General features: G+C 32.3%; 1 protein-coding gene across 1 annotated transcript in view; it reads left to right on the forward strand.

Annotated features, from left to right (window-relative positions):
* The window catches only part of ADAM2 (ADAM metallopeptidase domain 2), a 100373-nt gene that overhangs the window by 45357 nt on the left and 40353 nt on the right, over positions 1-14663 (forward strand). The window contains exons 8-11 of the mRNA XM_061177396.1: positions 2427-2498; positions 2920-3086; positions 4124-4205; positions 11950-12086. Coding sequence (XP_061033379.1) covers positions 2427-2498; positions 2920-3086; positions 4124-4205; positions 11950-12086 — 458 coding nt within the window. The remainder of the gene's footprint in view (positions 1-2426; positions 2499-2919; positions 3087-4123; positions 4206-11949; positions 12087-14663) is intronic.

Consider the following 14663-nt stretch of genomic DNA (forward strand, 5'->3'; position numbering starts at 1 on the left):
TCTTAGTTCCCCGACCAGGGATCAAACTGTGCTCCCTGCAGTGGAAGCATGGAGTTTTAAACATTGGACCACCAGGGACATCCCTTCTGTAACAATTTATATTTAATTGTTTTTTTTTCTTAATCAAGTCTGTCAGTCTCTGATGTTTGCTTGGATTATTTAATATACTCATTAATTTTTTTGGTGGGAGGGCTTTCAAACCAACTGAATAGCTAATTCATTTTTTAAGGACAACACAGCATGCCATTGTATTTATATACCATAATTTATTCATTTATTCTATTATTGGTGAGTATTCACTTTGTTTCCAGGTTTTTCAATGTTGCTTTGTCACTATAAATAATGCTACATGAAGTATCCTTAGTCATGAGTTCTTACATCTTGGGAATTTAATCTCTGTGAAAGTAGGTCACCAGGAGTATGGATGATGGGTCAAAGGATATGTATGTAGTTTAATTTTAATAGATATTGTTCATTGCTTTATGAAAAGGCTGTAACTTTTCGCATCTCCAAGGTAAAACTGAAAGTAGTATTTTCCTGTCATACCTGTCAACGATTAGTTTTATATTTCTCTTTAATTTTTGTCAGCCAATGGGTATAAAATTATATCTCATTGTCATTTTAACTTCCATTCCTTAACTGAGAATTAATTTGAACATCATGTAATGTTTACTGGCCACTAGTATTTTCTTTTCACTGAACTGACAATCCTTTTGCTCATTTTGTTAATGGTTGTTTGCCTTCCTGTCAACTTGTAAGAAAACTTTGAATATTAAAAATATTCATGCTTTGTTCATTATCCACCCAATGTGAAGGAGCATATCACCTGTTTTCTTCTAGGTGTTTTATGGTTCAGGTCTTGCATTCAAGTCTTTAATACGTTTTGAATTATTTTTTTGTGTATGGTGTAAGATAGTGGTCCAGTTTCATTCTTTTGCATGTGTTGTACAGTTTTCCCTACTTTATTTATTAAAGAGACTGTCCTTTCCCCATTTGTTGTAAACTAATTAACCCACGGTAATGTGTTGGTTTTTTTCCTGAACTCTCTGTTCTGTTCCATTGATTTATGTGTCTGTTTTAATGACAATCCCACCCACAGTGCTTTGTATCAGTAATATAGTTTGAAATCAGGGAACATGATGTCTCCAGCTTTGTTCTTTCTCACATTTGCTTTGGCTAGTCAGGGTCTTTGTAGTGCTATACAAATTTTAGGTCTGTTTGTTCTATTTCTGTGAAAAATGCCATTGACATTTTGATAAGGATTGCGTTGAATCTGTATATTGCTTTGGGTAGTGTGAACATTTTAACAGTATTAACTATTCTAATTTATGAGCTTGGAATAACTTTCCACTCATTTGTGCCTTCTTCAGTTGCTTTCATCAATGTCTTTTAGTTTTCAGTGTAAAGACCTTATCTCCTTGGTTAAATTTTTCCTAGGTATTTTATTCTTTTGATGCAATTGTAAGTGGGATTGTTTTCTTAATTTCTCTTTCTGATAGCCTGTTATTATTATAAAGAAATATAACTGATTTTTGCATATTGGTTTTTTATCCTGCAACTTTGGTGAATTTTTCTTAGTTCCAACAGTTTTTTGGTGGAATCTTTAAGGTTTTCTATATTTGTCAGCTGCAAATAGTGACAGTTTTACTTCTTTTTTCCCAATTTGAATACCTTTTATTTCTTTTTCTTGCTTAATCTCTCTGGCCAGGACTTCCAATACTATGCTAGATAAGAGTGGCGATGGTAGGTATCCTTCCCTTGTTCTTGGTCTTAGAGGGAAAGTTTTTAGCTTTACACTGTTGAGCATGATGTTGGCCGTGGCCTTTATCATGCTGAGACACATTCCCTCTGTATTCACTTTGTTGAGAGTTTTTATCCTGAAAGGAGGTTGAATTTTGTCAAATGCTTTTTCTGCATCTATTGAGATGATCATATGATTTTTTTATTCTTTATTTTGTTAATGTGGTGTGTATCACATTGACTGATTCACAGAAATAGAACCATTGCATCCCCGGAATAAATCCCACTTGATCATGATGTATGATCCTTTTAGTGTGCTGTTGAATTCGCATTACCAATATTCTCTTGAGGATTTTTCCACCTATATTCATCAAGAATATTGGCCTGTAATTTTCTTTTCTTGGGGTGTTTTTGTCTGGTTTCGATATTAGGATAATGCTGGCCTCCTAAAATGTGTTTGGAAGGCTTTCTTCTTCTCTTATTTTTGCAAGAGTTTGTAGTGCCTTTTTGTATTTTTTTTAATATTTTTCATTTTTCACACGTTATATCTATAATAATAAATAAAAACTAATACATTGGTAATTTAAATAATTTCTTAACTCATACTTTTAAATTTTAAGCATAATAACCATCATTAAATATTAAGCAATATATATTTAGATCTAAAAGGCAATTATCTTTTTCAGTATAATCGTATGGGTTCTGATACAACTGTTGTCACTCAAAAAATTTTCCAGTTGATTGGATTGACCAATGCTGTAAGTGCTTGCTTTTGCATTTGTTTGTGTTACTTAAACAATTCTCAGACTTTTATTATGACCCTGCCTGAATACACATATTGTGTGAAAGAGGGCAAATATATAATCATCTTAAGTTTCAGTTTTCTAACTGTTTAACTGGAGTAATAATAATTGTAAATACCTAATTAGGGTTTTGTAAGGCTTAAATTAAACACTTGACGTTGGGCTGGCTTAAGCACAAGCATATCAAAATGTTACTTATTACTTGTTTTATTAGTGATATTTATTACTTGCTAATAGAATTTATAAGATCCAATCCGGATTTACAGTTTAGTTTTTTAATATTTACATTTGTATAGCGTTTATTTTTGCAGATAAGTTCCCAAATCTATTTAAACCATGTAGTTTGAACATATTTTCTTTATGTCTTCTATTTTAGATTTTTGATTCATTTAATATTACAATAATTCTATCTTCATTAGAGCTTTGGATAGATGAAAATAAAATTCCAGTAACTGGAGATGCCAGTGAATTATTACACAGATTTTTAAAATGGAAACGATCTTATCTTGTTTTGCGTCCACATGATGTGGCATTTTTACTTGTGTAAGTATATCTTGGCATTACTAAATCTTATACATTAGAAAGCATATGTAATTTGACCTAATTTCTGACAGTTGACAGGCCCTTAGGGAAAAAAATCTTGTGTCATTTTTTTATGTACAACATCCTGTGAATATTATTTTTCACAACACAGGTTTTATAGCAGAATTACTAATATCAATTACTCTATTTATTGGCTTATAGCTAAAACTCACTTCAATCTTATTATCACGTTTTCTTACCTTGAGTATATAACATATCATTAAATGTGCCTAACGATACGTAAAATATTAACAGTATCTATCTGAAAAAATATACCTGAATTCTATGAATATAGTAATATGGCCTTCTTTTAATGTTTTATTTCCATAAAATCAAAACAAAATAGTGATGAAATGGAAACACTACTGTACATTTCAATATCTCTGACATACTATATTCACAGTGAGCTGCACTTTTAAAAATATAAGCCTCCCTTTCTATTTAATAATATCTTTGTTTTTCTCTTATCAATATTCAGAACCTATATGTATTATATATTATCATATTATGTAAAAATCATGTATATAATTATAAAATTATAATCTTTTAAGTTATTTTTTGTCCCACAAATACTCATGCCTTTGCATGGCTAGGGCAGGCTAATTCTTTCTGATTAAGGGGAGACTTCAACACATAAGCTTACTCTGCCCATTTGTCAACTTCATTGGCTTAGCTTTACTTTTAAGGAATTTTATTTATTTTTATTATTTTTACATTATAGGAATCAGTATAATTTTTTTTAATTACATTTAAAAAATCTTAATTATTCTCTAAAAATCCGTATTATAATACACTTTTTATTATTTGTTTTTTAAATCTATTTGCAAAATAAGCAGACACGTTTAGTCCCTTTCTATGCTTTGTTATCCTAGTGTTAAAGTGGAAATATCTATGAATTTGTTATATAAGTATGCAAAACAAAAAATATTAGGTAAATTTAATATTAATTGTTCTTAATTTTACAAAATTTTATGATTTGCTTCTTTTTTAAACTTAAGTTACAGAGAAAAACCAAATTATGTTGGTGCAACCGTTCAAGGGAGGCTGTGTGATAAATACTATGGAGGAGGTGTTGCTCTGGTATGGTATGGTTTAAGTTACTTGGCTAAGATGTATAAGTACGATGCTATTTAGAGTAATATATGATTAACTATTTCTGTATTTTATTATGGCTAAGTATATTAAAATTTGCATAATGATTCTAGGGATCTTTATTCCTGCTGCTGACAGAAATGTGTGAACTATAAGAAGTCCTCATTTAACTTAATACATATAAAATTTTTACAATTTTCCTCTTGTGAGTTCAAATTATCCTCTTTTAGAAAGTTAAGGTAGTGATCTATTTTATAGTCTTATAAGAAGCTCATAAATTTTTCATATACTCAATATTTAATAACTAATTTTAATTTCAAGCTTAGATTTTGATCATTTTCTTCATTATGTAGCTGATTCAATTATGAAGCAAGTTAAAATAAAACTTTTGAAACTATTTATCAATTGCCGCAAAATGCTTCCTGGGACATAGGTGAAGAATAACAGAATCAAATGCACTAATTGGCATTTCTATCTTCGTAGAAAATCTTGGTGTGCTTAAAATTGGTATGTTTTTGCCCCTATTTCATAACGTTTTGGTTATTCTGACGTATAAAACTTGCCTTTTTAAATTTTTTGTGTGTTTGTACAAAATAATCTGGAGATTGAGGAAGGCTATGCATAATACTCTTGTTTAAGTGCACAAGTTAAGTGAAGATATAAGAAGATGAGTCAATGAAATGGAGACAAATTTCATCTTTAAAATTCATAATTCATGAAAATATGGCTTATCTTTTATGGGCAAATCATTACCTAGTCTCAAAAGCTAGAATTTGGCTGATTTACCTAGTCACATGCAACACTGAGAAATCTTAAGACTTTCACATGGAGCAGGCGTAGCTACCAAGTGGAAGGAAATCTCCTTGTTTACTGAAAAACAGAGGGCAGTGGTCTCTGTACTGAAAGGAACAATCAGAGAAGAACTCTTCTCGTATTCTTCTTTCTTATTCTCCACACTTCACTGCGGTAATCATTGCCGAACCTTTCGCTGGAAAAATGAGCAGTAGCTGATGTTCACAGGAATGTGATGTTAAAGAAAACAGGTGGAACTCTGTCCTCTGATATTTAAACATCCACCACCCTCCCTACCTAATCACCCAGAGCTGTGGAATAAAATCTAGGAAACACATTCTTCTGAAGCTGCTTCTTCCTAAAGTTTATGGGTGAAACCACAACCCAAGTAGTTTTGGGGTGAGTAGAAGCAAGTAAATATAATCAGCAGGAGATTTTTGATGTCTGCAGCTGTTTGCCCTTGGGTCATCCACTTATCTGTCCTGACACAAGTTCACTCACAAGGACAGACACAAATTAGTTCTTGGCATCATGAGTTTTATACATTACATACTACCAGACACATTATGTGTTGACCTCAGTTCATGGACTACACAGATCATGGGTATTAAACTTCCTCAGAAAAAAGCACACTACACAACATTGACCACTTGAAGCAGAACTATGAGTAGCTGTAGGCCAGGAATTTCAAACAAAACAAAGTGTACAATATCATAGAAAAAGACTAGTTAGAAACATTAGATATGAACAATATAATAGTTATAATAAATTGCGTGAGGGATACAATTGATACATATGGAGGTAAATTATCGAATTAGGACCTCTCTCAGAAGACAACAGAAAAGTTAAAGGAAAGATAAAATTAAGAGACATGGATGATTAAAGTCAAAAGAACAGTTCTAAAGAAAAAATGGAGATAATTTCACAGAATGACAGTCACAGAACACTGTCTCCAGCCACTACCAGATCAACAAGGTGCCTACACCAGGAAATCCCTCCTGGAGTCGCCCCGTGATCCCTGGCAGGAGGGGAGGAACGTGGGTTGCCTGGTGAAAAGGACACATGGAAAGCCAAAAAAGAAGAGATAAAAATGCATACCAACAATGAAATGAAAATATCAAAGGAAAATTGTTATGTTTCTAAAAAGAAATAAATCATATAACAATGAAGACGTTCAATAGTCAGAAAAGCCACACTGGATGCAAAAAGACTTTATGCTTAAAATATTGAGCTAAAAGTACTTTGAAGGCATGATTCATATCTTAAAAAAATTCATTCAAACAGAAGGGACAATAAAAATACTCTCAGGCACATAAGTCCTCAAAAGATTTGCCAAACAAAAGACTAACATTCAGAACATATTTGTAGATATTACTTATATTTATGAAAAGCCACAAGGATTATGAAAACTAAAGAGAGTAACTGTTGCTGAATTTTATCGTTACCTTAAAATGAAAATACCTGGGCTGGGGTGTGTGGCAAAGAAAGGTATGTCAATACTAAACCAGAACTCGTATTCTACGATAGTGTAGAGATGGTTAAGGGAGAGATAAAAATGACATGAAAACATATTATAGAACTTGTCTTCTTAAGAAAACAGTAAAGATATTGGTATGTTTTAGAAAGAAGTAAGGGTATATGAAATGAATGTTGGTCTTAAGAACAAATAAGAAGAAAACTACACCATATAATAGTCTAATGGAAGAAATGTAAAGACAGCCAAGGAAGGAGAAACTTAAAAACAATAATGTAAAATAAAATGAATAGAAAATAATCAAATGAAATGTTTTAAACATACCCCAATATAATGACAATCATGTGAATGTAAATGAATTAAACTCACCAAGTAAGAGATAGAGTCTCTGATGGATTTAAAAAATTTTAAAGACAGAGTAGGAATATATTAATAAAATTACAAAAATAATGGGGAACTACTACAGATATAAATAAGATTTAAGAGATAATAGAACAATTTATAACTTAAATAAATTTGAAAACTTAGACAAATAGTACATTGTTAATAGGAGCCCATAATTTACTAAAAGTTACACAAGAAAAACTAGAAATTCAGAATAACACCAAACTATTAAAAGAATTGATATATTATTTAAAAATCTCACAAGGGGAAAAACAATGCTTTTAGGAACACATTCTACACAATTTTGAGGGAACCAATTATTTCAATCTTATATTTGCATTTCCTAATAAGAAGATACATTAGGATAATATGATAAAAATTGATGGGATGTGGAGTAGGCTATTTTAGCTGGGGGGATCAGAGAAAAACTTCGAGGAGAAGGTTTTTAAGAAGAGGAATGAATGATGAGACAAAGGCAGTCATTGCAAGACCTAGGAAATCAGAACCCATGAAAGTGATCATTAAATTCAAGGCTTTCAGATGGAAATGAATATCAAGAACAAGATGGTTGTGAAAATATTGATTGTCAAAGTAAGCAACAGACTAATCATATACAGCCTTATGGATCTTGGTAAATCGTTTTGGATTTTATCCTCTTTGCAATGAAAAGGCACTGGAAGTTTTGAAGCCAGAGAGAAATATTTCTCTGGTTACCTTATAGAAAAGTGATCATAGAGGGGTGAGGATCCACGACAAGGAGACCATACAGGAGACAATTGCAGATGAATGATATTAACTGGTGTTTTATTCTTGGGTATGCGAGAAGTAGCTTTTATCTGGTATATATCATGAAAGCAGAACATATAGGGCTTGCTAACTTACTGGGTACATGCCATGAATGGCATGGAAACATCTGTGATTATGCTCAAGATTATTCTTGAGAAGCTAGGTAGAGGAAGGCAGGGCAGCTGGCTTTGGAGGCAGAGGGGAATGTAAGGGTGGAAGAAAGTTTCATTTTGAACCTGAACCTGTAAAGTTTGAGAGATGCTTGTGGTGGTTAATTTTATATGTCAACTTGGAGGGGTTTGATGAGATTAATATTTAAATCAGTGAAATCTGAGTAAAGCACATTGCCCTCCATAATGTGGGTTGGCCTCATCTAATCAGTTGAAGGCTTGAATAGAACAAAAAGTCCATCCTCTTCAAGCAAGAAGAAATTCTTCGGCAGAATACCTTCAGGCTTCATCTGTGCCATCGGCTCTCCTGTGTGTCCAGGCTGCCAGCCCACTCTGCAGGTTTAGACTTGCCAGCCTTCAGAATTGTGTGAGCCAGTTCCTTATAATAAGCCTCTTCATGTATAATATTCCTTATCATATGTGTGCTATTGATTCTATTTCTCTAGAGAAGCCTGATTAATACAATGGCTAACAATTAAACATAAATATATACTTAAATATTAAAAGATAGGTACAAGATAGAGTTGATGATGATGAATAGATGATAGATACATAGATAGACAGCTTTATGGCTCCTTTCTCCAGCACTACCTTGTCTTAATAACTATAGTTTTATGGTAAATCATTGAAAATGATAGTGTAAACCCTAATACTTCCTCTTCAGACTGATTTAGCTTTTCTAGGTTTTCTGACTTTCTCTTTTAAAATCAGCTTGTCAATTTGAACAAAAACTACTCGGACTTTGGTTTTGAATTGAATCTTTAGGTCAATTTGACGTCTTAACAATACTGATTATCCATGACATTGATAAACATGTGCTTTTTATTGCTTCATATAACGCTTCATATAATGTAAGCAATAAAAAGAAGTAGTCATACTCACCATTGATCTAAAAAACTGTATGTTGGGCAAAAGAAGCCACAAACAAAAGAATCTTTACTTCGTATGCCATTTTTCTGAAGATAAAGTGTAGGAAAGATAAACCATATTGTTAAACATCAGAATAGAAGTTAAATTTTGTGGAGAGATAATTCCTGAAAACTTGCTGGAGAGAACTTCCTGAGTGATAAAAATATTTTGTATCTTATTCACTGTAGTGGTTGTGTAGGTATGTGTCACATGCACACATACATGCACTTCACAAATATGTGTGTATATATGTATGCACAAATAATATGTATAAATTATGAATGTGTATATGTGTGTATATAGATATTGTATATATACATATATGTATGTGTATGTATATTTATATAAAACTGCATCAAGGCACTTAAGATTTGTACACTTGACTTAAGATAAAATTATTTAAAAAGCATGAAGCCATCATACAGAATAAAATGTTATTAGTAATTTCAGAGGGACAATAATCAAAAGAGATTTTTTAAAGTTTTAATTTCAGCTATTAAAAATTATCAGGTTGTTTTCTCTTTATAAGTTTCAAACTCATGTATAATGCTACAGAAATTTTAACCCTAAGAATAAGAAAAAGAACAGACTATGTCACCAAAGGAAAATTAATGTATCAATATTAACATAAAACAGCAAAATGTTTTTCAAGTAAAATAAATATGAATTTTAAGTGATTCATTATTTAGGATGAAACATACTTTGACTATCATTATGTGAATAAACCTGAACTCATATGTACCTAGCTAAATAACTATAAAATAAACAAAGCAATAATTAATCTCTCAGAACAAAATTTAGAAAATATGAACACTATTGATAAGCTTTGTCTGAAAGGCCTAGGTAGAATCTTGATTCCTAAATTAGAGACTACAAAACATACATGGCAGACACATGTATAGAAAATGACCACATGGTACACAATAAAGGAAGTCTCAATACTTACTTGTCAGGAAATTTCTCAGCCTAGTGATTGGCACATAAGAAGCCATAACAAACACCAGGTGCCGTTCTTGTTATTTGACAGCTGTTGTCCTAAGCAGGCATTATTCACCAAAAGAAACTAGTCTGCTTAGTTGTAAATTTTTTCTAAAAATATTTTTAAAAATCCAATGCTAAATATAATTTTACTTTTTCCCTTACGTTATTTTCATAACAGAAGTAGTCATAACCATAACTTTTAGCAAATTCTCTTACTCCAGTCCATACATTTTTCAAGGTTTTCGTACTAGTCTGTTATGGACTAAGTTGTGTCCCCCTAAAATTCATATACTGAAGCCCTAACCCCCAGTGTGGCTATATTTGGAGAAGGGGTCTTTAAGGGAGTCATTAAGGTTAAAGCAGGTCATAAGCCTGGGCCCCTAATCCAATAGGATTGGTGTCTTTGTGGGAAGAGGAGGAGCCAGCACACAAGGAGGGAAGGCCACTGAGGACGCAGGGCAAAGGCAGCCCTCCAGATGCCTGGGAGACAGACCTCACCAGAAACTGACCCTGCTGGCACCTTGAGCAACGTTCTCTGTGATACTGTTTGAGGGCAGCCCAAGCTGACTAATAGAAGTAAGAGTGTCAGGAAGGGAATGTAAAGAAATTCCATCTCAAATACAAAACCATGTCTTTGATCCTATGATACAAGGAAAGGAGAGACCAGAACATATGCACTAATCAGAAGATAAAGAATAAAAGAGCAGTTGCATATTGGGATTTTATACAAATAACATGAAATTTTTTGGATGTTGTTATTTCCCTCTTACTGCGCTATGAGTGATAATAAAGAACAGGAGAGATGGAGAAAAAGAAGCAATTGTAAAGATATATTGATTGAATGATTGCCAGGCCTTTTCTACAATATCCTGAAGACAAGAAAAGCTGAATAACTACACTGATAACATAATAGTCTCTTATTTATTATATTATTATTTATAATATCCTATTATTTAAATGTTCGAAATTTATCAGAATCCGTCATTTTCTTCCCCATAGAATCAAGCATTCCTCCTCCTCCTCATCTACCTCCCCTTGCCCACTCCCCCTCCTCCTTCTCTTCTTTTTGTTCTTCTCCCTCCCTCCTTCCTTCCTCCCTCTCTCCCCTTCTCTCCTCCACCCCTCTCTCTCTGAAAACGGATGGTACATTCACCTGTGTTATTTTGATAAAGGGACCATTTATCAATGTGTACGCAAGATGTAGGGACTTTGTATTACTTCAGGGCTAGTAATAAAGAAATGTAATTGTCACCCAGGCTTGAAGGAAAGGACAATGCCAGTTTATTAGGGTTATGCATGGAAGGTAGAAACCTCTACTCAAGGGTTCAGACAGTCATAGGTACCCTGGAAGTGATGGTAATAAATATCCTGCTCTTTTCTCACCCTTTCCTCCCCATTAGACCAAATCAAGGTAAGAGAAGAGGGCATAGGAACCCTTTGACATAATCCATTGGTATAGTCCTTCTGAACTGGAGAGTAGGGTGGAAAGTAATGGAAAGTTGATTGAGAGAGGCAAACAGAAGATACCAAAATATACCCCTAGGGACCTATCTTGAAGTATAGTCATCAATGTTATTAGATATATTTGAAGGGATATTGTGATTTGTGGATTTTTCTTAAAAATCATATGTTCAGTATGGTCTAAGTGTGCTATAATAAGCATCTTACATTTGTTAATAAGTGATAAAAGCATTTAGTTTTGAAAATAAAGTTTAAGCAACTGTGGAGAGTCAGCATTCTTATCATCAGTCATTATTACCATAACATAAATTAATTCAATGAGCTAATTTATGTTTTTTTAAATGCATGAAACAGCATATAAAATATTATCTCCTATAATTAAATTATAAATGAGCACAAACTGTTCATTTATAATTGACACTGTGTGTGTATATGTGTGTGTCTTTAAAGACTTTCTTTTATGAGTACAAACATGGTTATAGCTTTTGTTATATATGATTAACAAGTTATTGGAACAAATATGTTCTTGGCCTGATGCCACCAAATGAACCATACGTTTACATTTTTGTAAAATTTCACACTTCACTTTTCATATTTTCCTTATATTGATAATGGTACCTATAACATATTAGGCCAACATGGATAGCACTTCTGTGATTAACATATTTGATGTCTCTATTCTATCATGTGACTATTTTTAATAATTACATTATACTCCAGGTAAATAAATTATCTCCTAAAATGTGAATGTATACATGTATGTTTTTTTTCCCAGCACCCCAGAACCATAAGTCTGGAATCACTTGCAGTTATTATAGCTCAATTAGTGAGCCTTAGTATGGGAATAACTTATGATGACATCAACAAATGCCATTGCCCAGGACCTGTCTGCGTAATGAACCCAGAAGCCATGTAAGATGCTTTGCTTTTATATGCTTTACGTATATAGTTTATATGAAAATAAGTTTGGTGTATTTTGTTTATGAAAGTCTATGCTATTAAAGTAATTATTAATGGTCGAATATAAACTGTGGCCAATGACCCCAGATCAAAATATGTATTCCAGTGCCCCTGCTGCATATCTCAATATTTCTTGTAATCTAATGTCACACTTGCTTTCTCATGTGACCTACCTCTACATTTATCACTATGTTACTTGCATGATTTTATAATTTAATGCATGATTTGATAAGCCAAATATGGGCTTGTGTTCGTTATACAAGAATGATTTATTAGAGGAGGCCTTTTGCAGTAGTTATCATGCCTCAAAGGCCTACTGAAGTTTTTGCTATTATCCTCAGTATTTAGAATGTGCTATGAGATTTTACAGAATTAGAACCAAATAGTCAGGAGATTTACGGAAACCATCATCCAGTCAGTGACTGGACCCAGTCTCTTATACTTTTTATTTATTTTATTTTTTTTTAACTGTAACCCAACAGTACATTTTATTTAATTTTATTTAACAGTACATTTAATTTCTTTTATATTATCTCTAATATTTTGCCTTTTTTCCACTTTCCAATTTCTCCCCAAAGCAACTTAATCAACAAAAAAACTTAACCTACAATCTTAATGAGTGTTGAAATTTTTTTCATTAATTTTTTAACATAACTTTGATTCTTGTGTAGATATGAAAAAAATAGAAATTCCACTTAAAAATATAAAATTATGGCCTGTATAAAATTGGTGGAATTATTAATACACATATAGAAACCATTCATCTGTGGAAATGCTTTTTTAAAAAGCTTAGTTTGACAAATTACAATCTTGCAAAAAATGCTTATTAATCATATCTTTAAATGCATTGCATCATTTGAATAGCATTGCATGATTCTAAAATTTTGGACAACACAGACATTTTATTCATCATTGAATGGCAAAAAAATGATGTGAAAATCTACTATTTAAAGGAAAATCTGAATAAAGAGGGCATATTTGAAAAGGATTCATTGCTAGTCTTTAAACTGGTGGGAAACATCTTCTAGAATTATTCATCTTTAATGCCTTTTGACACTATCACATTCAGTGATTTTGCACAGGACAGAGTCCTAATAGGACATATGCCTTTCTGAGGCAGCTGTCCTCAATCTAACCTTAAAATTTGGCTTATTAAATGGCAGTACTTAAGGAGTTTAACATGTTATTTAGTTTCTGTAATCCATAGAAAATACATGGCCCACACTGATTTTTTTTTACAAAAGACTGTCATTTTTCTGAGGGCTCACAATCAGTAGTCCATGGTTTATTCAGTCTATGTATCCAGCGAGTCAGACATGCTACCTGATATGTTTCCGAATTTCAACTTTCTTTGACATTTTAATATTTTAATTAGGAACTTTGTTTCTTTAGATAAAGAAGTTGTCATTATGAAACTGTGCTTTTTTGGCTCATTCAAAGGTAGCAATATATCTGAGCTTTGGAAACAGTGACTAAGGAAAAAAATGTTTAATAAAATACATTGAGATAGAACAGAGTATAGCTTTTTTTTTTAATTTTAAGTAAAATGAAAGTAAAAGAGAATGGTAGTTTTCAAATACATCCACAAATTGTTGCTACTTCTCCCTTCAAGAGGTAGAGTTTAATTTCCCTCCTATTGAGTATGGGTTGGATTTGGTGACTTGATTTCATCAAATAGATCATGGTAGAATTGATGGTGTGTGACTTTCAAGATTAGATAATTAAAGAGTTGGCAAATTTCTCTGTACTCTCTCTTTGATCAGGTGCCCAGGTTGAAACTAGGTGCCATATCATGAGGACAGTTGAGTAACTTTATATAGAGGTCCATATGGCCAGAAACTGGGGCCTCTTGCCAATAGAATAAAAGGGCAGATAAAAGCACAGCTGTAAACATTACTTCATATAACTTAAATTTATGGTTTCATTTAAGGCCAATGGTCTGTTCCTAGCTTTACAAAAGCTAAATGTAAGTATTATACAAGGAAGTCATGTATCAGAGGCTCTATTATCAAGGAAAAATGGGAGAATAGAGAATGAGAACATCTAGCAAATCTGTGCAAGGATTCAAGCTGCAAATAAATTATCTAATTGGGTATAATTATGATTGATAATCTCTTCCTAATGACAACATTAATTTCATTATCAGAAAGTATACCCCTCTATAAACAAGTTCACACAGAGTAAACATCTTGCATTGCCTATTTCTCAATAATATTAAAGTTCTATCAATTTTTCTCCTTTTGTTTTCTGGAGATAGAAATCATCTGAATTGTTGGCAATGTAATAATAAATCTATTATTTATGGTTAATATAATTAAAGAGTATATTCAAACTGGATGCAATCACAAAAAACACCAAAATTGGTAGTTTGTCCAAAAATCTCTAATGTTTTTCATAGTCCTCATGCGAAAAACATTTTCCTGTAATAATCCACATGACTAGAATTTGAGTCTATTGCCTTAAAATTTAGTAATTTTATATTAGCTATATTTATCATTAGATTATAGACTTTTCTTCTGAGGCTAGTCA

Source organism: Eubalaena glacialis, chromosome 20 (genome assembly GCF_028564815.1).
Source record: "Eubalaena glacialis isolate mEubGla1 chromosome 20, mEubGla1.1.hap2.+ XY, whole genome shotgun sequence".
In the NCBI taxonomy this organism is placed as follows: domain Eukaryota; kingdom Metazoa; phylum Chordata; class Mammalia; order Artiodactyla; family Balaenidae; genus Eubalaena; species Eubalaena glacialis.